This window comes from Oncorhynchus kisutch, linkage group LG7, assembly GCF_002021735.2.
Source record: "Oncorhynchus kisutch isolate 150728-3 linkage group LG7, Okis_V2, whole genome shotgun sequence".
NCBI lineage: Eukaryota > Metazoa > Chordata > Actinopteri > Salmoniformes > Salmonidae > Oncorhynchus > Oncorhynchus kisutch.
Window position 1 is genome coordinate 39,406,193 of NC_034180.2, and position 25,308 is coordinate 39,431,500.

Here is a 25,308-nt window from a genome sequence, read left to right on the forward strand (position 1 = left end):
GAAAAATTCTTCCTTCGTTCTTAATTTTCTCGAAATCTAAAGGCACAACCTCGATTCAAGCCAACGTCTTAAGTAGTTGAACATGTCAATTACTCCAGCCTCGTGAAAGTGAAAAACGGACTTTATATTGAAGGAGTGCCTTTGAGTTGACATCTTGTACATGCGCAGTTCGGAGCGTTACGACCGATGACGTGTGTCTGCACATGAGATTTGCTAGCTATCTTCATACTGTACTGTCTTTGGCTATAATTCCATCTGGTAGGTTGCATGCCGTAGGACAGCCCAACTATGCTCCCTAGTGGTCAAGGCCCGAATTTAAAGGGCATCAGAGTAGAATGGATCAAAGTTAGAGAAAATTAGGCCTGTATAAAGTTGATAAAGATGCATTCAGTTCTGTTAGAAAATAATCACATGACATATTGGGTGGTTTCATGAGAGAAACAGGAGTTTATATGTCTACTCCACCGATAACAAGTGGAGTTGGTGCACTTGGCTACTTCGTCCCGACCCTTTCGTTGTGCTCAACCCCACCGCATTGACGAAGACGGATCTAATGCGCGGTAGGCTACAGAGAGAAGAAAGGACAACACACGGACTATATTTCCACGAGGAGGAAAATAAATCGATTAAAAAAAGAAATTATTCTACTTTAAAGGTTGTGTATAGTTACTTTTTTTCGCAAAGTAAAAAGCTTGATGCATGCGTCACTGTTTGGAAAGAAAGAACATATCAGCCAACTTCTTTTGAAACTGGTTTTGTGTTTGTAGAACAACAATGTTTGATTTTGTAATTCCTTGGATAAATAGGTATGTTTCTGAATAAATATTTTTATGGGACGACTTGGGTTGCACTCCTAGGCTACATTAATTAGGTGCGGTTCTGTAAGTCTAGGACTACATGCATGAAACTTCATTCGGTTTATCAATCCAATGTAAAATCTTGATTAAAGGCCTTCGAGTTCATTTAAAATGTGAGAACAATGCAAACGCCCAAAGCCATTGAGGTTTGAGTGATCTCCATCATTAGTCGGCTACAAATTTGGTTTGAGTACTGCCAGTGCCTCGTGTATTGGCACTCTCCTTTGGACTGATGTTATGCACTCAAACGATTAGACAACCTAACATAGGATACCAGCACGGATTTTCATTATTATTACTACTACTAATGTAAATAGACTTATGTCTAGTGTCTTCTGTAATTAAAATGTATGCAAATTTACCTTGGATATATCGTTTGTTTTCTGTGCTAATGATAAGAAGTTGTGGGGTTCTATTCTGTCTCCTGGTATATCCCTCTCACTAAAATGTAGTTTATTTAGTTGTTGGCTTTGATTTACACCACAGGTACTACACCAAATTCAAATGAACATTCAAATGAACATGGCGTAGAGTCTAGGGTGTGTAATGTTTAGTCTGGATGCACGATCTCTCTGTTTTACTGGGCATTCAATATGCTAGACTAGAGGGTCCAGTTCAAGTGATTGGTTTACATGTGAAACAAAGTAGTCCTTTTCCATAGCACTTCTCTAATCATATCAAGTGATTAGAGAAGCACTATCACTGGCTTACCATACACCCTGCAGCCCCCGCCATGTTCCTTTCTGCTCCATGGCCAAATGTGTAGAACTGCTGGAAGTTTGATATTTTCCTCCCAGACCTTGCGGGGCCCCTCAAATGTGTTATGCCACTGAGTGCTATGTGTATGATTAGAGAAGTGATGACCGATTTCATTGGTGCATAATTTCCCTTGTGGAACATGACATAATTGTGCAGTGTCATACTGGAGATTAATCCTACTGATTGTTGTGTGCAGGTCTCCTCTGCTCTGTCCTGACTGAGAGCCACTGGTGTGTTGCCCACTTTCTCACTGCATCATGGGTACCTTCTCCAGCAAGGACGGCCATGGACCCACAGGTACCCTCTGCCCCCCTACAATACACACACACCTCACTTAATTAACCCGCCAACCCCCCTTGCTGTGCTGAACAAGTCTATTGACTTTTCTTACAGAGAACAAAGACAACATACCTTGAGACTCGCATTTATATTTAAGCTTTTAGTTGACGGTGGAAAGACCAAAAGGAGACGGGAGGGGGGATGGACAGAGACTGACATGAATAGAGAGAAGGAATGAGACAAGAAGAGACAGGAGATTGGGGAACACAAAGTGTGTGTGTAAGCCAGAGGGTAGGAATCTTGGCTTGGCTGGGCTTATTCTCCTCGCGTCCTCTTGTGATTCGTCAGGCTCTGCTGCCCCAGCTGTGATGAATCGGCAGAATTCCCCAGCTCTGCACAAGGGCAACGGCTTAATCATGGCAAGCCTAATGCTGGTAGACACACTCACACTAGCACACTATGGCTTGGAATAGGTGCATAAAAGGCAGCGGTGGAAGTGGGGAGTTATTTGATGTGGATTGATATTTACCTGATCATGATGCATCACTTTCAATAACTTGTTTAGTTGAACTCTATCAGTGGTAATATCAATTAAACCTAGAGAAGGTCAGTTCAAGCGAAGGACAGAGGAGGACTGGGTCAGTGGTGGTGTAGATCAGCAGCACAGAGTAGAGGAATGTGTCTCCTGATGAGCAATTGCCCATTCATCCTGAATGACAGCCTGGGTATTGTAAGGGGTTAATGGTCTGGTTTAGTCATCCTAGCAGCTCTGCATGCCCAACCAGTGACCACTGTACTCAATCTCTCACACTCTCTTTGTCAGTCTGCCTGTCTCTCTGACCATCTGTACGTGTCCCTCACTCACCCTCACACTCGTGCGTCGTTGCTCTTATTCTATCCAGGGCCCAGCTTGGATTTGTTCCAAACCCCTCCTACTTCTCCAGTGACCTCCACCCTGCCTACTCTCACTCAGATCACACCCTCTACACCAGGCCAGCCAGCAGCCCCAGTACCAGTCACAGCCCATTCCCCAGCACCAGTCACAGCCCATTCCCCAGCACCAGTCACAGCCCATTCCCCAGCACCAGTCACAGCCCATTCCCCAGCACCAGTCACAGCCCATTCCCCAGCACCAGTCACAGCCCTATCCCCAGTACCAGTCACAGCCCTATCCCCAGCACCAGTCACAACCCTATCCCCAGCACCAGTCACAGCTCTATCCCCAGCACCAGTCACAGTCCTATCCCCAGCACCAGTCACAGCCCTATCCCCAGCAGCAGTCACAGCCCAAGGCCCAGCAGCAGTCACAGCCCAAGGCCCAGCAGCAGTCACAGCCCAAGGCCCAGCAGCAGTCACAGCCCAAGGCCCAGCAGCAGTCACAGCCCAAGGCCCAGCAGCAGTCACAGCCCAAGGCCCAGCAGCAGTCACAGCCCAAGGCCCAGCAGCAGTCACAGCCCAAGGCCCAGCAGCAGTCACAGCCCAAGGCCCAGCAGCAGTCACAGCCCAAGGCCCAGCAGCAGTCACAGCCCAAGGCCCAGCAGCAGTCACAGCCCAAGGCCCAGCAGCAGTCACAGCCCAAGGCCCAGCAGCAGTCACAGCCCTAGCCCCAGCCCTAAGTGGGAAGAGACTCCTGCCCGTCAGCCCAGGCTACTCTGTGATTGGTCCTGGGTTTATCTCCCTGCAAGGAAGGACAGGAAGTAATGCAGCCGTGCCTGAAGGGTGGGTTGTGATGGGGTGTAATGGAGGCCCCACCAGGTCTAGTCCTAGGATCCCTGTACCCCAGGGGAAGAGCTCATTGATGAGCCCCACCAAGACTCCTTCATCCCTGGGTAGCTCCCTGTCCTCGGCCAGCCCGATTAGCCTGGTCAGCCCCTTGGGGCAGAGCGAGACGGACAGTGGGCTGAGCCTGACCACGCTGGAGCACCATGGGTCTGCAGACAACCAGGGTGAGATTGAGAGGCTGGTGGAGGAGTGTAGGACAGCACTGGGTCTCAGTCCCAGTCAGTATGCAACACTAAACAGCGCAGGTAAGAGCAGCACATCATGTACATAAACATTACCACTCCCTCTTTATAGCAATGCCTAAAATAATCCCCCATTATGAAATGCATGATGTCATACCTCTGAATTATATGAATAACTACTACCAAATGCATTTTTCTGTCCTCCTCCCTCTCTTGCGCTTACTCTCTTTCTCCTTTTTCTCCCTCCCCTCCCTCTGTCAGATATGTTGAAGCATCTGCTATTGGAGCGCCAGGAGTTGACCGCTGAGGTCCAGAGTCTACGGGAGACCATGCAGGTGAGAAATACCAACAAGACATCCCAATAAACACTAAACTTACCTTAGGACAGAAGATGTCCTGTTTCCAAATCAGGAAACTGATTTGACATAATGTAACCATTCAGCTTCAGTCTAGTTCCAGATCTGATTAGGCTTTAGCCAAGTCTTCTGACTATTGTTGTCATGCAGCACATTTGGCATAATAACAAAGGAACACTGTAGAGGACAGTTGGCTAAAGCACAAACAGATCTGGAGTGAGGCTCATCATGGCTACACATTTAGACAGTAGAACATGACAGATTATATTCCTATTAATCGAAGTACTGAAGCCCAGGTGTGTATTACCTTCAGTTTTAATCAAATCAAATGTTATTAGTCACGTGCTTACTTATGAGCCCTTAACCAACAATGCAGTTTAAAAAAAATATGGATAGGAATAAAAGTAACAAGTAATTAAAGAGCAGCAGTAAAATAACAATAGCAAGACTATATACAGGGGGGTACCGGTACAGAGTCGATGTGTGGGGGCACCGGTTAGTTGAGGTAATATATACATGTAGGTCGAGTTATTAAAGTGACTATGCATAGATGATAACAACAGAGAGTAGCAGCGGTGTAAAAGGGGGGCTGGAGTCTTTGACCATTTTTAGGGCCTTCCTCTGACACCGCCTGGTATAGAGGTCCTGGATGGCAGGAAGCTTGGACCCAGAGATGTACTGGGCCATTCGTTGTACCCTCTGTAGTGCCTTGTGGCTGATAAGTTGCCATACCAGGCAGTGATGCAACCAGTCAGGATGCTCTCGATGGTGCAGCTGTAGAACCTTTTGAGGATCTGAGGACCCATGTTAAATCTTTTCAGTCTCCTGAGGGGGAATAGGTTTTGTCGTGCCCTCTTCACAACTGTCTTGGTGTGCTTGGACCATGTTAGTTTGTTGGTGATGTGGACACCAAGGAACTTGAAGCTCTCAACCTGCTCCGCTGCAGCCCTGTCAACGAGAATGGGGCTGTGGATAAGTTTAGAAATGTAAACAGGAAATGACACCACCCTGAGGCAGAGGTCAGGGCTGGGTTTCACTGCTTGTAACATCTGAGTTCAGGAGATAACAACAAAAGACCCTGTCATCTCCACCCATAAATGGATCAGAGCAAGGGCCTCTGGGAGACGTGGTCCTGCTAATAGGCCTCATCCTGTCCTAGACCCATCCTGAGAGGCCCAGGAGGAAATGCTCTGATATAATTTTGCCCCCCCCCCCCCCCCTTGCCCAACGCACTATCACAGGTTCCTGTGTTGAAAGGGCTAGATGGTGTGTAGAAAGACATGGTAAGGAAGATGGAAGTTTAAATTCTTTGAGCGTTGCTCAGACAATCCAGAGGCTCCCAAGAGATTCCAATTCAGATTCCATTTTTGTCTGATAATTTCCTGTCAAAAGCCCATTCCAAACCTTGACCCACCATAATTATTATTCTTTCCAGGGGCTCACAGCTTCCCCTGATCTGCTACAGATTGGGAAGATGGAATACAAGCCCTACTCCCTCCATCCCTCTCTCTTTTCCTTCCATCCTCTCTTTTTCTACTTCCTTCCATCCCTTTCTATAATTTCCTCTCCTTCCCTGAACTCTTCAACATATCTGTAGGGACCCAAGGCAGATAGACTGAGCTGGGGAAAGCCAAGAGAGACGGGCTCTAGTGAGAGAGAACCTCTACCCCTAAATATTAAATTCAGTGTTTCTAACACTGATAAAAGCTTTAATGTACTTTCAGAGAGTGACAGAGATGTGTGGAGGAGGAGGGCTGCATTCAGCTGTCGGAGACAAAACTTGTTTTGTTTGGTGGCGTTAGGGGAAAAAGTCAGACTGTGTTAGAGGGAGAGAATGGAGAGACTGACTGACTATTGTTGCTGTGTGTGTGTGCGCTAGAGAGAGAATGGGGAGAGAGATCAGACACATTGAGTCTTGGCTGAGATGTGGGTGTCGGGCTGCAGTGTTTACCCTTTCCCTGGGCCTCGCTCTCTCTCTCTCTGTGCTTCTCTCTACCTCTCTCTTCCTCTCTTTCCCTGGGCCTCGCTTTCTCTCTCTGTGCTTCTCTCTACCTCTCTCTTCCTCTCTTTCCCTGGGCCTCACTCTCTCTCTCTGTGCTTCTCTCTACCTCTGTCTCTCCACCTCTCTCTTCCTCTCTTTCCCTGGGCATCGCTCTCTCTCTCTGTGCTTCTCTCTACCTTTCTGTCTCTCCACCTCTCTCTTCCTCTCTTTCCCTGGGCCTCGCTCTCTCTCCCTGTGCTTCTCTCTACCTCTCTCTCTCTATACTTCGCTTTCTCTACCTCTCCACTAGCGGTCAACCGATTATGATTTTTCAACGCCGATACCTATTAGTGGAGGACCAAATAAAGCCGATACCGATTAATTGGATGATTTATATATATATATATATATATATATATATACAGTGCCTTGCGAAAGTATTCGGCCCCCTTGAACTTTGCGACCTTTTGCCACATTTGAGGCTTCAAACATAAAGATATAAAACTGTATTTATTGTGAAGAATCAACAAGTGAGACACAATCATGATGTGGAATGACATTTATTGGATATTTCAAACTTTTTTAACAAATCAAAAACTGAAAAATTGGGCGTGCAAAATTATTCAGCCCCTTTACTTTCAGTGCAGCAAACTCTCTCCAGAAGTTCAGTGAGGATCTCTGAATGATCCAATGTTGACCTAAATGACTAATGATGATAAATACAATCCACCTGTGTGTAATCAAGTCTCCGTATAAATGCACCTGCACTGTGATAGTCTCAGAGGTCCGTTAAAAGCGCAGAGAGCATCATGAAGAACAAGGAACACACCAGGCAGGTCCGAGATACTGTTGTGAAGAAGTTTAAAGCCGGATTTGGATACAAAAAGATTTCCCAAGCTTTAAACATCCCAAGGAGCACTGTGCAAGCGATAATATTGAAATGGAAGGAGTATCAGACCACTGCAAATCTACCAAGACCTGGCCGTCCCTCTAAACTTTCAGCTCATACAAGGAGAAGACTGATCAGAGATGCAGCCAAGAGGCCCATGATCACTCTGGATGAACTGCAGAGATCTACAGCTGAGGTGGGAGACTCTGTCCATAGGACAACAATCAGTCGTATATTGCACAAATCTGGCCTTTATGGAAGAGTGGCAAGCAGAAAGCCATTTCTTAAAGATATCCATAAAAAGTGTTGTTTAAAGTTTGCCACAAGCCACCTGGGAGACACACCAAACATGTGGAAGAAGGTGCTCTGGTCAGATGAAACCAAAATTGAACTTTTTGGCAACAATGCAAAACGTTATGTTTGGCGTAAAAGCAACACAGCCCATCACCCTGAACACACCATCCCCACTGTCAAACATGGTGGTGGCAGCATCATGGTTGGGGCCTGCTTTTCTTCAGCAGGGACAGGGAAGATGGTTCAAATTGATGGGAAGATGGATGGAGCCAAATACAGGACCATTCTGGAAGAAAACCTGATGGAGTCTGCAAAAGACCTGAGACTGGGACGGAGATTTGTCTTCCAACAAGACAATGATCCAAAACATAAAGCAAAATCTACAATGGAATGGTTCAAAAATAAACATATTCAGGTGTTAGAATGGCCAAGTCAAAGTCCAGACCTGAATCCAATTGAGAATCTGTGGAAAGAACTGAAAACTGCTGTTCACAAATGCTCTCCATCCAACCTCACTGAGCTCGAGCTGTTTTGCAAGGAGGAATGGGAAAAAATTTCAGTCTCTCGATGTGCAAAACTGATAGAGACATACCCCAAGCGACTTACAGCTGTAATCACAGCAAAAGGTGGCGCTACAAAGTATTAACTTAAGTGGGCTGAATAATTTTGCACGCCCAATTTTTCAGTTTTTGATTTGTTAAAAAAGTTTGAAATATCCAATAAATGTCGTTCCACTTCATGATTGTGTCCCACTTGTTGTTGATTCTTCACAAAAAAATACAGTTTTATATCTTTATGTTTGAAGCCTGAAATGTGGCAAAAGGTCACAAAGTTCAAGGGGGCCGAATACTTTCGCAAGGCACTGTGTGTATATATATATATATATATATATATATATATATATATATATAAGACAATTACAACAATACTGAAGGACCAATGAACACTTTTATTTTAACTTAATATAATAGAGAAATAAAATCTATTTAGTCTCAAATATATAATGAAACATGCTCAATTTGGTTTAAATAATGCAAAAACAGTGTTGGAGAAGAAAGTAAAAGTGCAATATGTGCCATGTAAAAAAAGCTAACGTTTCATTTCCTTGCTCAGAACATATGAAAGCTGGAGGTTCAATATTCCCAGGAAAGAAATGCACTTTAGTTTTGCCAGCCTAATCTCAGGAGTTGATAAGGTTGAAGTCATAAACAGCACTGTGATCAAGCATTGCTAAGAGCTGCTGGCAAACGTTTGAAAAGTTTGAATGAATGCTTACGAGCCTGCTGCTGCCTACCACCGCTCAGACTGCTATATCAAATCATAGGCTTAATTCTAATATAATAAACACAGAAGTACTAGCCTTAAGCCATTAATATGGTCAAATCCGGAAACTGTAATTTCGAAACAAAACGTTCCATATTTTATCAAATGGGTGGCAACCCTAAACCTAAATATTGCTATTACATTGCACAAACTTCAATGTTATGTCATAATTATGTAAAATTCTGACAAATTAGTTCGCAACGAGCCAGGCGGCCCAAACTTTTGCATATATCCTGACTCTGCATGCAATGAACGCAAGAGAATTGATACAATTTCCCTAGTTAATATTGCCTGCTAACACTAAATATGCAGGTTTCAAAATATATACTTCTCTGTATTGATTTTGTTTATGGTTAGGTACATTCGTGCAACAATTGTGCTTTTTATGCAAATGTGCCTTTGTTAAATTATCACCCATTTGGCGAAGTAGTACCTAGTAATATCATCAACTATGTGTAGTTTGATTGTTTTTATAAGATAAGTTTAATGCTAGCGAGCCACTTACCTTGGCTCCTTGCTGCGCTCGATTAACAGGTGGTCAGCCTGCCACGCAGTCTCCTCATGGAGTGCAATGTAATCGGCCATAATCGGTGTCCAAAAATTACGATTACTGATTGTTATGAAAACTTGAAATCAGCCCCAATTAATCGGCCATGCCGATTAATCGGTCGACCTCTACTCTCTACCTCTCTCTTTCCCTGGGCCTCGCTCTCTCTCCCTGTGCATCTCTCTACCCCCCCCCCTCTCTCTCTTTCTTTCTCTTTCCACCTCTCTCTCTTTCCCTGTACCCCTCTCTCAATTCAAATTAAATTTAAGGGCTTTATTGGCATGGGAAACATATGTTAACATTGCCAAAGCAAGTGAAGTAGATAATATACAAAAGTGAAATAAACAATAAAAATGACCAATAAAAATTACTCTCAGAAGTTCCAAAAGAATAAATACATTACAAATGTCATATTATGTATATATACAGTGTTGTAACGATGTACAAAAGGGATAATAAATAACCATAAATATGGGTTGACCTTTTCTTGTGGCAACAGGTCACAAATCTTGCTGCTGTGATGGCACACTGTGGTATTCCACCCAGTAGATACAGAGTTTATCAAAATCGGGTTTGTTGTCTAATTGTGTATCTGTGTAATCTGAGGGAAATATGTCTCTCTAATATGGTCATACATCTCTCGCTGTGCCTCTCTCTCTCTCTCTCTCTGTGCTTGTCTCTCTGTCTCTCTGTCTCTCTCTCTCTCTCTCTGTCTCTCTGTCTCTCTGTGCAGCAGGTAGCTTAGCGGTTAGGAGCATTGGTCCAGTAACCGAGCAAAGGCACTTAACCTCAATTTCTCCTTTTAAGTCACTCTGGATAAGAGCGTCTACTAAATGACTAAACTGTAAATGTACCTCACTCTCTCTCTCCTGTGCCTCTCTCTCTGGACATCTGAGGGTTCACCGCTCCTCTCTCACCAACCCTCCCTCCTTCAGCACAGAAACTACAACAATTACTTCACAACTGTTGCTTTTGTCTCTTATCCCCCCCATGCTAGCCTCCCTGTCTCCCCCCATTCATTGTGCCTGTCCGTGTGGTTGGTTGGTTGGTGGGTGGGCTGATCCCAAGGATTTAATAGCTCTCAGGTCTGCTCTGGGATCATTTCCAGGTGGACAGTGCTACAGATTTCCTGGAATGAGCTATTTGGTTTTGGCTCCAAGAACTCAAGAGGCTGGGGTTGAACATGTTTACATGCCAAATGAAGGTTGTTTGTCAAATTTGCAATGTGTAAAAAAATGGTGGAGGCTGGGGAGAAGGTAGATACCATGTGTGTGTGTATATGGGAGAGGTATAAGCAGTATGTATTTTCTCTAGGTGAGTGGGGGAGTGTATCCACAGGCCTTGTAAGTAGAGGGACTGAGCCAGTCTCTTAATGAGTATCAGAGTGTATGGGAACTGGTTGTTCAACACACCCCAGTGAATGTGGAAAGCTGCAGAGCCACGGTAGAGTGAGGATGTTTCCCCAAGTACGCGTTAGGGAGTCTGGGTGTGGATGTAAACTGAGGCGTGGGGACAGATGGATGGTTCTTTCTCTCTCTATCTCTCTCACGCACAAAAGCACACACACCAACCGAGAAACACACATCTGGAATTAGCTCAACACTCCCAGAGAGACTGTTCATGAATCAGTGTATGAGAGTCCGCATCTGTGCCTGTGGTGGGTCACTATGTCAGTACCTCAGGGATGTATATACAGTGCCTTGCGAAAGTATTCGGCCCCCTTGAACTTTGCGACCTTTTGCCACATTTCAGGCTTCAAATATAAAGATATAAAACTGTATTTTTTTGTGAAGAATCAACAACAAGTGGGACACAATCATGAAGTGGAACGACATTTATTGGATATTTTAAACTTTTTTAACAAATCAAAAACGGAAAAATTGGGCGTGCAAAATTATTCAGCCCCTTTACTTTCAGTGCAGCAAACTCTCTCCAGAAGTTCAGTGAGGATCTCTGAATGATCCAATGTTGACCTAAATGACTAATGATGATAAATACAATCCACCTGTGTGTAATCAAGTCTCCGTATAAATGCACCTGCACTGTGATAGTCTCAGAGGTCCGTTAAAAGCGCAGAGAGCATCATGAAGAACAAGGAACACACCAGGCAGGTCCGAGATACTGTTGTGAAGAAGTTTAAAGCTGGATTTGGATTTAAAAAAAATCCCAAGCTTTAAACATCCCAAGGAGCACTGTGCAAGCGATAATATTGAAATGGAAGGAGTATCAGACCACTGCAAATCTACCAAGACCTGGCCATCCCTCTAAACTTTCAGCTCATACAAGGAGAAGACTGATCAGAGATGCAGCCAAGAGGCCCATGATCACTCTGGATGAACTGCAGAGATCTACAGCTGAGGTGGGAGACTCTGTCCATAGGACAACAATCAGTCGTATATTGCACAAATCTTGCCTTTATGGAAGAGTGGCAAGAAGAAAGCCATTTCTTAAAGATATCCATAAAAAGTGTTGTTTAAAGTTTGCCACAAGCCACCTGGGAGACACACCAAACATGTGGAAGAAGGTGCTCTGGTCAGATGAAACCAAAATTGAACTTTTTGGCAACAATGCAAAACGTTATGTTTGGCGTAAAAGCAACACAGCTCATCACCCTGAACACACCCCATCCCCACTGTCAAACATGGTGGTGGCAGCATCATGGTTTGGGCCTGATTTTCTTCAGCAGGGACAGGGAAGATGGTTAAAATTGATGGGAAAATGGATGGAGCCAAATACAGGACCATTCTGGAAGAAAACCTGATGGAGTCTGCAAAAGACCTGAGACTGGGACGGAGATTTGTCTTCCAACAAGACAATGATCCAAAACATAAAGCAAAATCTACAATGGAATGGTTCAAAAATAAACATATCCAGGTGTTAGAATGGCCAAGTCAAAGTCCAGACCTGAATCCAATCGAGAATCTGTGGAAAGAACTGAAAACTGCTGTTCACAAATGCTCTCCATCCAACCTCACTGAGCTCGAGCTGTTTTGCAAGGAGGAATGGGAAAAAATGTCAGTCTCTCGATGTGCAAAACTGATAGACATACCCCAAGCGACAGCTGTAATCGCAGCAAAAGGTGGCGCTACAAAGTATTAACTTAAGGGGGCTGAATAATTTTGCACGCCCAATTTTTCAGTTTTTGATTTGTTAAAAAAGTTTGAAATATCCAATAAATGTCGTTCCACTTCATGATTGTGTCCCACTTGTTGTTGATTCTTCACAAAAAAATACAGTTTTATATCTTTATGTTTGAAGCCTGAAATGTGGCAAAAGGTCGCAAAGTTCAAGGGGGTCGAATACTTTCGCAAGGCACTGTATATAGAGAGAGTGTGTGTGTCTGAGGGAAAATCAACAGTGTTATCTTTGAGTTAAGGAGTGTCCCATCCTGTTTCCCTTCTAAGACATACCCTATTTGGACACTGACAGTTAGTTAGCTGTACAGACAGGATTCAGAACATAGGCTACTAAAGAATGTGGGGGTTTAGACTAATGGTTTCCCACATTGTCCCTTTTCTCCCATCTGGCGTTATGAGTTGCATCATGTGTACTAATAAAACGTAGTTTGTCTCTGCTGCCATAACAAGGCAGTTTAAACTCTGTGTGAGGCTGTGTTTGTGGATTTGAATCAAAGAATGTGGGAACGGGTTGTTCAGGGTTTGTGTGGTTTTACATGCTGTAAAGTTTGTGTTCGAGAGAGGGGTGAACTTCACTTTATGGCTGTGTTCGAAGGGAAAAGACAAAGAAGGAAGGTGTGTGTTATCGAGAGTGGGTGGAAGAGAATATGTTCTGTGTGTGTGTGTGTGTGTGTGTCTCCAGTGACTGCATAATTGGCCCCAGCTGTGGTCTTGAGTCGCTGGTCAGATGAGGAAATGAGTTGGCTCCAGTTTCTCTGTCTCTTCTCCTCCTCCTCCACGTCTCTATCCATTCTTCATTTAATTACCAAACGACCCAACTCCTCCACACTCCCACGTTACTCTGCGGGTCACATTGCAATGTTCACGAACCGAGTCCATCTGTATGTTACCTGACTGCTTTGGAGCTTGTTAGTCCTCTATTTCCATCATTATAGGGATGTCTGCTCTCAAAAGGTTTTCTCAATATGAGAGCTTGGGACTAGAAGATTCTATCTGCAAAAAGATGATTCTGAGATAATTGGCTTTGCATGGCCAAGTCCTCATTGGAATGGTTTGCATTGTATTATTTAACTAAATTAATTGGGGGTGTTTTGAGTACTATATAGGTAGAGAACAAGGCTACAGTATGTCAATAACTCAATTTGGACACAGGAGATGTGAAGAAAACATGGTTGATGTTTGTTGGTACTTTACCTTGGTGCAGTTCTATCATTGCAGATGAGGTTAGGGGAGGAGCCCACTTTACAATATTGAGATGCACCGTCTGGTTTTGATTTGAGGACTTGGTGTTGGTATCTTGGTATCACCCTTCTCATGAGGTAATAGCTTGATGCGGGGGTAATTCAAGATGGCACCGATAGACACAGTCACCCTGTTCCTAGCCAACTATAAGCATTTCAATACACCCGCGATAACATATGCTAAATATGTGTACTATGTGATCTTAAATTATGGTTAGGGTTAGCATTGTGGGTAAAGTTAGGGTTAGCATTGTGGGTAAAGTTAGGGTTAGCATTGTGGTTAAAGTTAGGGTTAGGTTTAAAATCAGATGGTATGACTTTGTGGTTGTGCCAGCTAGTGACCACTCTGCAGAACTGCCTCCAGAACAAGATTCATAATGAAAACCGCTAACCTGCTGTTTCCTTTGAAATTTAGCAATAATGCTCCTTTCCCTGTTTGGACTTGATACATTTCTAAGGAAACATATACAATAATCTCAGTGCATCAAAAACCCTTGGGAGTAAGAGCTGTTAACACTACATTCTAGGTTAGTGGATCTGATCTGAGCACCTGAATGGGGCCAGGGCTATTTAAATCAAAATACAATTTTATTGGTACATACACATTTAGCAGATGTTATTGCGGTGTAGCAAAGTTGCTTAGGAGCTAGAAGCAGAGCTTCCATGTCTGTCGACGCCACCATGTCACAACCCCTTGGCACAGGGTCCCGATGTGGCTCATTTGATTCCCTAGTGCCACTCCTCTAAACTTGCAAAAGCTTGCCTCTCATTCTGTCCAATATTTGAGTCAGATTATGAATGCCAAATGGATATTTGATCACTAAATAGCTCATAGTCTCTAGAGGCCCAGTGCTGTGTATAATGTGATGCTGGCAGACAAATTAATATGGAAATTATGCCATATGAAATCAAAGATTAAAGACTTGCACTCTGGGTGTGAATATAGAAATAAACTTTAAGACCAAATTAGTTAACTCCAGGCCTTGAGCTGCAGACTATACATATGTTTGTTCCAGCCCAGCACTAACACACATGATTCAACCGTTGGGTTGTTCTTCATAGTAGCTAACTGTTAGTGTCTTCCTTCCTGCAGACGGAGCGAGTGGAGTGGAACCAGTTCCAGTCTGACCTGCAGGTGGCGGTAGCAGTGGCCGACCGACTGAGGGCCGAGGCCGAGGAGGAGCTGAACACGCTCAGAGCGGCTCAGATGGATACAGAGCGGGAGCTGGAGGTTGCCCAGCAGAGACAGAAAGAGACTGATGGGAAGCTGGTCAGCCTGAGAGGAGAGCTGAGGGAGAGCAGACAGAGACTGGTCCACCTCACCCAGAACCAGGGACCAGGACAGGCCCAGGCTCAAGCCAAGACCCAGGGCATGGAGAGGGCTACTGGGGAGACCAGCACACTGGAGACCCAGGAGGGGACACACCGGGGAAGGGAGAGGGGGATCAGCAGGTTTGGCCGAGGAAGAGGAGATGACAAGATGGAGAAGAGGAGCCAGGAAGAAGGGAATAAGAATATAAGTGTGAAAGAGGCTCGAACGGACACTAAGGGCGTGGCTAACAGGTACTTGAGGAACGTGACCAATGAGGAGAGGAGTGGAGAGGAAGGGTGTAGCATGAGGGAGACACAGAGGAGAGTCACACAGGAGAGGGCAAGGTGAGTACCATGATGACTTCCTGTTTGTATGATTTCAACTATACATGAACTTACGCTCAGCCTCCTGCTTGTAATGAAGGTTAATGTCCATGATTTATATAGCTGGCTGTTCTAACAAAAAGCAATCCAGACCGATTTTTGGACTGCTGTAATGGAACAGAGATTAACAGGCAGGGCACTTGAGGACATGGATTTGTAAAAACCATGTTAAAACTGTGATCCACTACTACGCTTTCGGTTAGATTATTCAAAAATAATCATTATTTTCAGTTTTGATATATTTTTTTAAACATGAACTGAGAATCATGTGTATCAATAACAGTTGGCTTTGCTCTCATGTCTGACCCCTGATAAGTTGAACAACAAATCTTCTCTGTTCAGTGTGGCTGTGTGAGTTCAGTTCATCTAATAAAAGCAAAGCACATTTCTTGATTTCACAGAAGCCTTTCCAGACTACCCGCATCTTCAGACTCCCCTGCTGTAATGAATGGAACATCCCAGTCCAATACTGCCACAATAGCTGGATCTACAAACAAGGTGAGACCACTTAAAAGTTGGGGTCTAACTGCTTGTCTGTGTGTCATACCTCTGGAAATATTTAACTATATTACTATTCCAACCGGTGGCATCATTGCGTTAGTGTGTTTTCTGATCTACTAGAATTTGAAAGGAATATATGCTATGTTATTGTGTAGGAATATATATACTGTATGGTGTGTCCTTTCAGAACCAAAGTCAAACCAGAGGAAGAAAAGGGCTAGAATGGCAAGACAGCTGGTCCAGCACTCACACAGGTGTGTTCCACAATCACCCATGTGTCAGTACGCTCACCATTCCATGTTGCTCTTATGTCTAGTAACGGAAATGAGCTAAATCCCTTTCTATTGACATATGTGTGTTCCAGGGAAACGGGAGGAGGCATTGAACCAGTACAACTCTGCCCTGGCAGAGCTGCCCCCAAACACGACCTCTAAGACCAGGTCTCAGGATGGCTTTAATCTACTGCTACGTCGCCATGGAGGCTCCAAGAGGAACTCTCTTCTGCGCTGGTGTCAGAGCCGCACTCAGGGCTACAAGGTACTGTAACGTATGTGTGTGTTACGGTTGGGCGATTTACTATGATAGCGTTGTCTTTCGACGACGATTGGTGACGACATCGTGATGTGACCCAAAACGTAGTCTCGCAGGGATTCACACGTGACATTCTGAGTAATTTGTCGTTTCGTATTTGCTATAGTTCATTTCTATACATATGTTCTATAGGAGCTACAGAACACGAGAGGAATGAAGGCCAGACAGAGCGGAGAAATCCACAAAAACAGCACAAAATGTCCAGTCAGAAAATATAGTTTCTCTCTCTGTCAGATGCATGGGCATCAGGCTATAGTAGCCTAAACCTATAATTTTTTTTATAACAGACATTCCTTAACTATCTTATGTCAAGCTGTTTAAAAAAATAACTTAGCCTGTCGAATGGAGAGAGAAAGGAATATAGGCAATGAATATGACAGAAGGCTACGCTTCATCTTTTTATACATGGCTTTCTCCCGATCAAACAAAGAATGAAACAGCGTTCCATCTCAAAGTTATTTGAACAGTTTAAAAACTTAACGTATCCAGTAGTGGTGAGCGATTAGTGTGGTTTCGGTTCGATTATAAGACAATTATCACGATTTCAGATTTCAGCGATTTTTCTTTTTCTTGAAATTGTATCAGTATTATTATAATTTTTTTGTATATAAACTCAGCAAAAAAAGAAACGTCCTCTCACTGTCAACTGCATTTATTTTCAGCAAACTTAACATGTGTAAATATTTGTATGAACATAACTAGATTCAACAACGGAGACTAAAACTGAATAAGTTCCACAGACATGTGACCAACAGAAATGGAATAATGTGTCCCTTAACAAAGGTGGGGTCAAAATCAAAAGTAACAGTCAGTATCTGGTGTGGGCACCAGCTGCATTAAGTACTGCAGCGCATCGCCTCCTCATGGACTGCACCAGATTTGCCAGTTCTTGCTGTGAGATGTTACCCCACTCTTCCACCAAGGCACCTGCAAGTTCCCGGACATTTCTGGGGGGGGGTAATGGATCTAGCCCTCACCCTCCGATCCAACAGGTCCCAGACGTGCTCAATGAGATTGAGATCCGGGCTCTTCGCTGGCCATGGCAGAACACTGACATTCCTGTCTTGCAGGAAATCATGCACAGAACGAGCAGTATGGCTGGTGGCGTTGTCATGCTGCAGGGTCCTGTCAGGATGTGCCTGCAGGAAGGGTACCACATGAGGGAGGAGGATGTCTTCCCTGTTACGCACAGCATTGAGATTGCCTGCAATGACAACAAGCTCAGTCCGATGATGCTGTAACACACCGCTCCAGACCATGACAGACCCTCCACCTCCAAATGGATCCCGCTCCAGAGTACAGGCCTCGGTGTAATGCTCATTCCTTTGACGATAAACGCGACTCCGACCATCACCAACTCGTCAGTGAAGAGCACTTTTTGCCAGTCCTGTCTGGTCCAGCGATGGTGGGTTTGTGGCCATAGGCGACGTTGTTGCCGGTGATGTCTGGTGAGGACATGCCTTACAACAGGCCTACAAGCCCTCAGTCCAGCCTCTCTCAGCGTATTGCTGAAGTCTGAGCACTGACGCAGGGATTGTAAGTTCCTGGTGTAACTCAGGCAGTTGTTGTTGCCATCCTGTACCTGTCCTGCAGGTTTGATGTTCGGATGTACCGATCCTGTGCAGGTGTTATTACACGTGGTCTGCCACTGTGAGGACGATCAGCTGTCCGTCCTGTCTCCCTGTAGCGCTGTCTTAGGCATCTCACAGTATGGTCATTGCAATTTATTGCCCTGGCCACATCTGCAGTCCTCATGCCTTCTTGCAGCATGCCTAAGGCACATTCACGCAGATGAGCAGGGACCCTGGGGATCTTTCTTTTGGTGTTTTTCAGAGTCAGTAGAAAGGCCTCTTTAGTGTCCTAAGTTTTCATAACTATGACCTTAATTGCCTACCGTCTGCTAGCTGTTAGTGTCTTAATGACCGTTCCGCAGGTGCATGTTCATTAATTGTTCATGGTTCATTGAACAAGCATGGGAAACAGTGTTTAAACCCTTTACAATGAAGATCTGTGAAGTTATTTGGATTTTTATGAATTATCTTTGAAAGACGGGCCTGTAAAAGGGACGTTTATTTTTTTTTTGCTGTGTTAAATATATATATTTTTTACATTAAATGCACTATGCATTATGTGGGTTGAGTGCTGTAACAAAGACTAAAACAATGTATATTGTGACTGCCCATGACTTCTGATTACTTATTAACCATTTATTCACAGTACTTTAATCAAACATTTTAGTTGTTGTGGATTTTACATTTGTTTTATTTGATGACATTATCCTGCCCAATTGGCCCAGCATTGTCCGGGTTTGGCCAGTGTAGGCCGTCATAGTTAACAACACATTCTTATTTACAGACTTGCCTAGTTAAATAAAGTTAAATATAAAAAATAAAAATATAAAATCCATTCCAAGTCATCTCATATCTATAGAGCTGCCGGCTATGCTTTCTGACAAAATTACAATTTTGTACTTCTTCAAAGTAAATAAGGCATACTTTTATGACTGCTGAATACCAAATATCAATCCCTTAGTTCATGTATTTTCAGGTAGAGATACCTCACAAAGAAACTGCTCTCTGTGTCCCCTCTTGATCGCACAGATCTGACATTGTAGTTGATTATAAAGTTTTCTACGCTAAACTGTGTAGAACATTACCCTGTTGGAAACTACAACTCCCTACTCCATCGCACAGTTTGGGCAGATGATCTGATTTATCTGTAGAGAAACTGCAGCAAAATGTGCCATTGAGCTCACAGAAAGAAAAAAAGTATGAAATGGAATTCAAGTAATTGAAACAACGTCAGTCAATTAGTTGTTTAAAAAACATTTTGGTTAATCGCTCAGCACTAGTAACCAGAGGACTAATAATGAGAGGGAACAAACAATATCAATAGCCTATACAAAAAACTAATGACAAGTTTAAGCTTATTAAGACAGAAATTATTCATGCAGCCTGGGAAAATCCCTCCGTGAGACGGTAAACCAAATGACCAATAACCTATCCTCCTACTAGACATTATCTTTCAACATGATTTGTCCAGTTTGATTCGATTTCGTGCTACAGTCCAATAGTCATTTTAGCAGATTTGTATTTATTTATTTTAGTAGGGGCGAAAGCATCGCTCATCACAATGTTTTATGGGTACATAATCACGATATGACAAAGGTTGACATCACCCATCCCTAGTGTGTGTGCATGTTGAACAGGGTCAGGAGAAAGAATGCTTTGGGACTCTGATGTAAAGAGAATGTTGTCCAGATGTAATCACTCAGCACAGCATGGTGGTGTCTTTACCTTTTCTCTGCCCCCGCTCACTTTCTCTATTGACAGAATATTGACATCACTAACTTCAGCAGTAGCTGGGCGGATGGTCTGGCCTTCTGTGCTGTGTACCACACCTACCTCCCTTCACACATCCCCTACTGCACCCTTAGCCCTGACAACAAGGTGGGTAATACTAGGTCTGTGGCGGTTATGACATTTTGTCAAATGTTGATTTTCATCCAAATCTGCCGGTCTCACGGTAATTTACCGGTAATTAACATAAACACGTTTAGCATCTCCAGGCTTCCACGCATAGCCTACAAGCTACTGATGCAGACTTTTGGAACATGTACATCCATTTAATGTCGCCTAGACCATCACAATAAATCCATTATTAATTTTAGACAGGTCTAAAGAAACATGATATGAAGAAAATAGTCTATTTCAAAAGAACACAATAGCATATTCTGAGTTGTCCTTATGTTAGTCTCTGATCTTGCTATGTCATATGGCTGTGGGCAACACTAGTTCATATAGCAGACTTGCTTAGAATTCCGTGGCATTATTTTATAGTATGAAGAATATAATAGAACATAGCTGGGAATAAACATTTTAAAAAGTATATTTTCCCCAAACGATTTCCAGATGTGTGCACATGCGGCTATTTTGTGTTGAGTCGTTTACAAGGTAACAGGTCCTCTATATGCTTAATTTAGAGTTAATTATGTAACTTTAGTTGTGATACAAATGTTAGGCTATATGTTTAGATGTTTAGTACATTCTGAGACTGCATGATGCGACTCTAATAATGATTTGAGAAACGTTGCATGCAAGGCATGAGCTCAGCTCTATTTCTTGCGCAGGCTGAACACACTTCATCAGTCTCTCATTCGCAATTTGACAAGCACTTGATAATATTCTCACCCATAAGACAAATCTTTATTTTAAATTGTTTTATTTGGATCTTGTCTCATCGCTGCAACTTCCCAACACCCGCCCGCTTAACCTGGAAGCCAGCCACACCAATGTGTCGGAGGAAACACCATTCAACTGACGACGAGATCAGCCCGCCACGAGGAGTCGCTAGAGCATGATGTGTCAAGTAAAGCCCCCTCTGGCCAAACCCTCCCCTAACCCCGACGACGGTGGGCTATTGTGTGCCCCCCATGGGACTCCCGATGCAGTGCCTTAGACCGCTGCGCCACTCGGGGGGCCCTCCATCAGACTATTCTTAATCTAATATGGTCTTTACATATAGCTTACTAATATTCACTGAGTATACAAACATCAATAACACCTTCTCTTTTCATTACATAGACTGACCAGGTAAACCCATGTGAAACCTTTGATCCCTTATTGTCACGTCAATCCGTGTAGATGAAGCGAAGACCAGTTAAAGAAGGATTTTTAAGCCTTGAGACAATTTAAAGCATGGATTGTGTATTTGTGCCATTCAGAGGGTGAATGTGCAAGACAATACATTTAAGTGCCTTTGAATGGGGTATGGTAGTAGGTTCCACACTCTCCCCTTTTGCATTCTATGTATGCCAGGTAGGCTACCCCTGTTGTAAAGGGGATTAATGTGCTTAATTTCAATAAATATAGCAGTACGAGAAAGCTGGGATCCTCTTTTAAATAGTGTTCAGTCAAAACTCTTTCACACGTGATTGCTCAATGACTGGGCTTATAAGAACACATTTCACTAGGCTCTGTAGGCTGTGCGCTCCGTAGGCTATGTGCTCTGATCGTGTTCCAGGGGTCCTAGGCCTATAGACCACATTTGGAGTTATTTGGCCACTTTAGTTGTGATACAAACCTTATCTAAATATATAGGCCTATGAGCTAGGCTACATGATGCGTGCAACTATGATTTGATAAAGTTAAAAAGGTAATAGCTGTTTCTTGTCTGCACACGCTGGGCATCATTCAGAAGTGATAATATTGTCACCATCACGCTATTCTCAATTTCATATTTTCTTTAGTTTTGAAATTAGTTTTCATATAGACTGGACCATTATCATGCACCTGTCGAACAGGAGCAGGGGGAAAAATACATGGCATCCTTATGCACTTTCAGTGGGGCAAAAAAGTATTTGGTCAGCCACCAATTGTGCAAGTTCTCCCACTTAAAAAGATGAGAGAGGCCTGTAATTTTCATCATAGGTACACTTCAACTATGACAGACAAAAAGAGGGAAAAAAAATCCAGTAAATCACATTGTAGGATTTTTTATGAATTTATTTGCAAATTATGGTGGAAAATAAGTATTTGGTCAAGAACAAAAGTTTATCTCAATACTTTGTTATATACCCTTTGTTAGCAATGACAGAGGTCAAATGTTTTCTGTAAGTCTTCACAAGGTTTTCACACACTGTTGCTGGTATTTTGGCCCAATGCTTTTGGCCCATTTTGGCCCAATGCTTCTTACGAAGCCACTCCTTCGTTGCCCGGGCGGTGTGTTTGGGATCATTGTCATGCTGAAAGACCCAGCCACGTTTCATCTTCAATGCCTTTGCTGATGGAAGGAGGTTTTCACTCAAAATCTCACGATACATGGCCCCATTCATACTTTCCTTTACATGGATCAGTCGTCCTGGTCCCTTTGCAGAAAAACAGCCCCAAAGCATGATGTTTCCACCCCCATGCTTCACAGTAGGTATGGTGTTCTTTGGATGCAACTCAGCATTCTTTGTCCTCCAAACACGACGAGTTGAGTTTTTACCAGAAAGTTATATTTTGGTTTCATCTGACCATATGACATTCTCCCAATCTTCTTCTGGATCATCCAAATGCTCTCTAGCAAACTTCAGACGGGCCTGGACATGTACTGGCTTAAGCAGGGGGACACGTCTGGCACTGCAGGATTTGAGTTCCTGGCGGCGTAGTCCCAGCTCTCTTCAGGTTATTCACTAGGTCCCCCCGTGTGGTTCTGGGATTTTTGCTCACCGTTCTTGTGATCATTTTGACCCCACGGGGTGAGATCTTGCGTGGAGCCCCAGATCGAGGGAGATTATCAGTTGTCTTGTATGTCTTCCATTTCCTAATAATTGCTCCCACAGTTGATTTCTTCAAACCAAGCTGCGTACCTATTGCAGATTCAGTCTTCACAGCCTGGTGCAGGTCTACAATTTTGTTTCTGGTGTCCTTTGACAGCTCTTTGGTCTAGGCCATAGTGGAGTTTGGAGTGTGACTGTTTGAGGTTGTGGACAGGTGTCTTTTATACTGATAACAAGTTCAAACAGGTGCCATTAATACAGGTAACGAGTGGAGGACAGAGGAGCCTCTTAAAGAAGTTACAGGTCTGTGTGAGCCAGAAATCTTGCTTGTTTGTAGGTGACCAAATACTTATTTTCCACCACAATTTGCAAATAAATTCATAAAAAATCCTACAATGTGATTTTCTGTATTTTTTTTCTCATTTTGTCTGTTATAGTTGAAGTGTACCTATGATGAAAATTACAGGCCTCATCTTTTTAAGTGGGAGAACTTGCACAATTGGTGGCTGACTAAATACTTTTTTGCCCCACTGTAAATAGCGAATGGAGGATGCTTTTCCCGTGGTTAATTTTCATGCCAGCCAGGTAGACTACTCCTGTTGTAACGCAAAGCAATGTGCATTAAAATAAAGTTGAGAAATAAATATAGTAGGCTTAGCCTATAGAAAGCTGATGGGATACCATTTTTAATAGAGGCCATCAACTCTGTTTCCTCACGCAATTGCATAGCTTATAAATGTGACGCAACATGAGCTCATGGGCTCTCATGGAGAAGCCTAGTTACTGTGACTAAACGATCACATGGAATTTGACTAGTCATGATTCGTGAATGCCGGTGTGGCGGTAGTACGGACACCGGAACAGTCCTAGGTAACACACACATGCATTGTACACTCACTCAGTGATTTGCCTCTCAGACATGGTGCTGCTTCTTTTATCCATAGAGCGAGAACCTCAGCCTGGCATTTAAGACGGGAGAGAATGTTGGAATCACAACATCACTGGTGAGTCTGTTAATCAGAACTTGTGTTATTTAAAGACTGTCAAGTTTGTTGTATGCTTGTATGAAAAAACTCAACAGTGAACGCTGCAGTATTGAAGTCATCTGTGTTTTACAGACCATGGAGGAGATGCTGAGGGCCGGAGGACCAGACTGGCAAAGAGTTCTGGGATACGTGGAGTGCATGTATCGTCACTTTGAGATGTAACGCCCAGGTCTGTGTGCTTGAGGGAAACCTCGGCGGGAGGTACAGTTCACTGCTATTGGTGGAAGGATGGGGAGTGGAGTCACTCCTCTACTAGCTGATATGGTCATTGACAGCCATATAGAGAAAGTTAGGCTTTGTTGGCACAACAGAGCCCCCTTCTGGTCAAGAGTGCAGGTGCAGGTTGCTGTAAATGTCTACACTGGGACCCCATCAGAAGGTTACACAAAGTAACTGATCTTATCATACCAAACCTTTGCTTGACTCCTAAACTTTTTCTTAGCAGTGCCATCTAAAGCTGCTGATCTGTGTCCAGTGCCTTTAGTACCACAGTCTTCCATTTAAAACATGTTCATGTTTTCTGTCCGTTTTAGCACTCTGTAAATATGCACTTTTAATAAGCACTTTGATTGTAATTTAAGGGAGGAAGGGGGAAAGGGAGTGTATGGATGCAGTCTCCCTGTCTAGCAATCCATTGATTCTTATATGTAACTAAAATGTGAACGCTGACTATGTTGCCAAAGATGCAGAATAAATAAAATGGGCAATATAAAGCTAACGATGTGTGTTTGTTCTGTACAGTGCTGTCCAGCAGGGAGACTGAAGTGCTTTATTACAGTGACATGACTTGGGAAATCATATGGGAGGCCTTGGTTAGTATGCTCTTTGTCTCCATCTACTGGGGTCTTCGAAGTTGACACGTTATAGCCATTGTAGTGATTAGTACTGTGATCAAAACAAATGTAATAATTGAAAGGTTTTTTCCAAGATTATTACAGAAGAACCATAATCACACAGAGGCAGACACACACGCAATGACCGGCTAAGAAAATATCCCACCCAGTTGCTGCCCTCTTGTCACCTGTATTAATCTGTTCGCAAGTGGTAATGGAAGGATCACATCCATTTATTACCAACAGTTGAAGTCGGACGTTTACTTACACTTACACGGAACCCAAACCGGCTGCGCGCATGCGCCATCGTGCGCTATCGTGCATAAATTTATTTTGCCCCCCCACACCAAACGCGATCACGACACGCAGGTTAAAATATCAAAACAAACTCTGAACCAATGACATTAATTTGGGGACAGGTCGAAAAGCATTAAACATGTATGGCAATTTAGCTAGTTAGCTTGCACATGCTAGCTAACGTTAATTTGTCCTATTTAGCTAACTTGCTGTTGCTAGCTAATTTGTCCTGGGATATAAACATTTTGTTATTTTATTTGAAATGCACTAGGACCTCTACTCCGACAGTTAATCCACACATAAAACGGCCAACCGAATCGTTTCTAGTCATCTCTCCTCCTTCCAGACCTTTTCATCGTTTAACTTATATGGTGATCGCATCTAAACTTTCATTGTATTACCACAACTACCGGCAAAACAGTTCGTCTTTCAATAACCCACATGGGTATAACCAAT

The 25,308-nt window shown here is 43.4% G+C and overlaps 1 protein-coding gene across 2 annotated transcripts; it reads left to right on the forward strand.

The window, feature by feature from the left end:
• Window positions 1-220: 220 nt before the first annotated feature.
• On the forward strand, window positions 221-24,440 carry LOC109893968 (proteoglycan 4). Of its 2 annotated transcripts, XM_020487182.2 has the most exons (11): window positions 225-655; window positions 1,813-1,913; window positions 2,798-3,922; window positions 4,121-4,194; window positions 14,721-15,283; window positions 15,724-15,820; window positions 16,011-16,077; window positions 16,188-16,360; window positions 19,747-19,863; window positions 23,621-23,680; window positions 23,795-24,440. In XM_020487182.2, exons 2-11 carry the CDS (start codon window positions 1,874-1,876, stop codon window positions 23,882-23,884), a joined length of 2,406 nt encoding a protein of 801 aa, XP_020342771.2. In that variant the 5' UTR covers window positions 225-655; window positions 1,813-1,873; the 3' UTR covers window positions 23,885-24,440. The 2 variants fall into 2 exon arrangements, with proteins under 2 accessions (XP_031684938.1, XP_020342771.2); XM_031829078.1 differs by lacking the exon at window positions 19,747-19,863 and having other exon boundaries at window positions 221-655.
• The last annotated feature ends 868 nt before the right edge of the window (window positions 24,441-25,308 follow it).

What these genes read in the sequence shown, in the direction of transcription:
- LOC109893968 (XM_020487182.2), top strand. Translation starts at nt 1,874, where the DNA reads ATGGGTACCTTCTCCAGCAAGGACGGCCATGGACCCACAG. An exon ending in CTGGTCCAGCACTCACACAG is followed by an intron (nt 16,078 to 16,187) that starts GTGTGTTCCACA and finishes TGTGTGTTCCAG; the next exon opens with GGAAACGGGAGGAGGCATTG. An exon ending in CCCTTAGCCCTGACAACAAG is followed by an intron (nt 19,864 to 23,620) that starts GTGGGTAATACT and finishes TTTTATCCATAG; the next exon opens with AGCGAGAACCTCAGCCTGGC.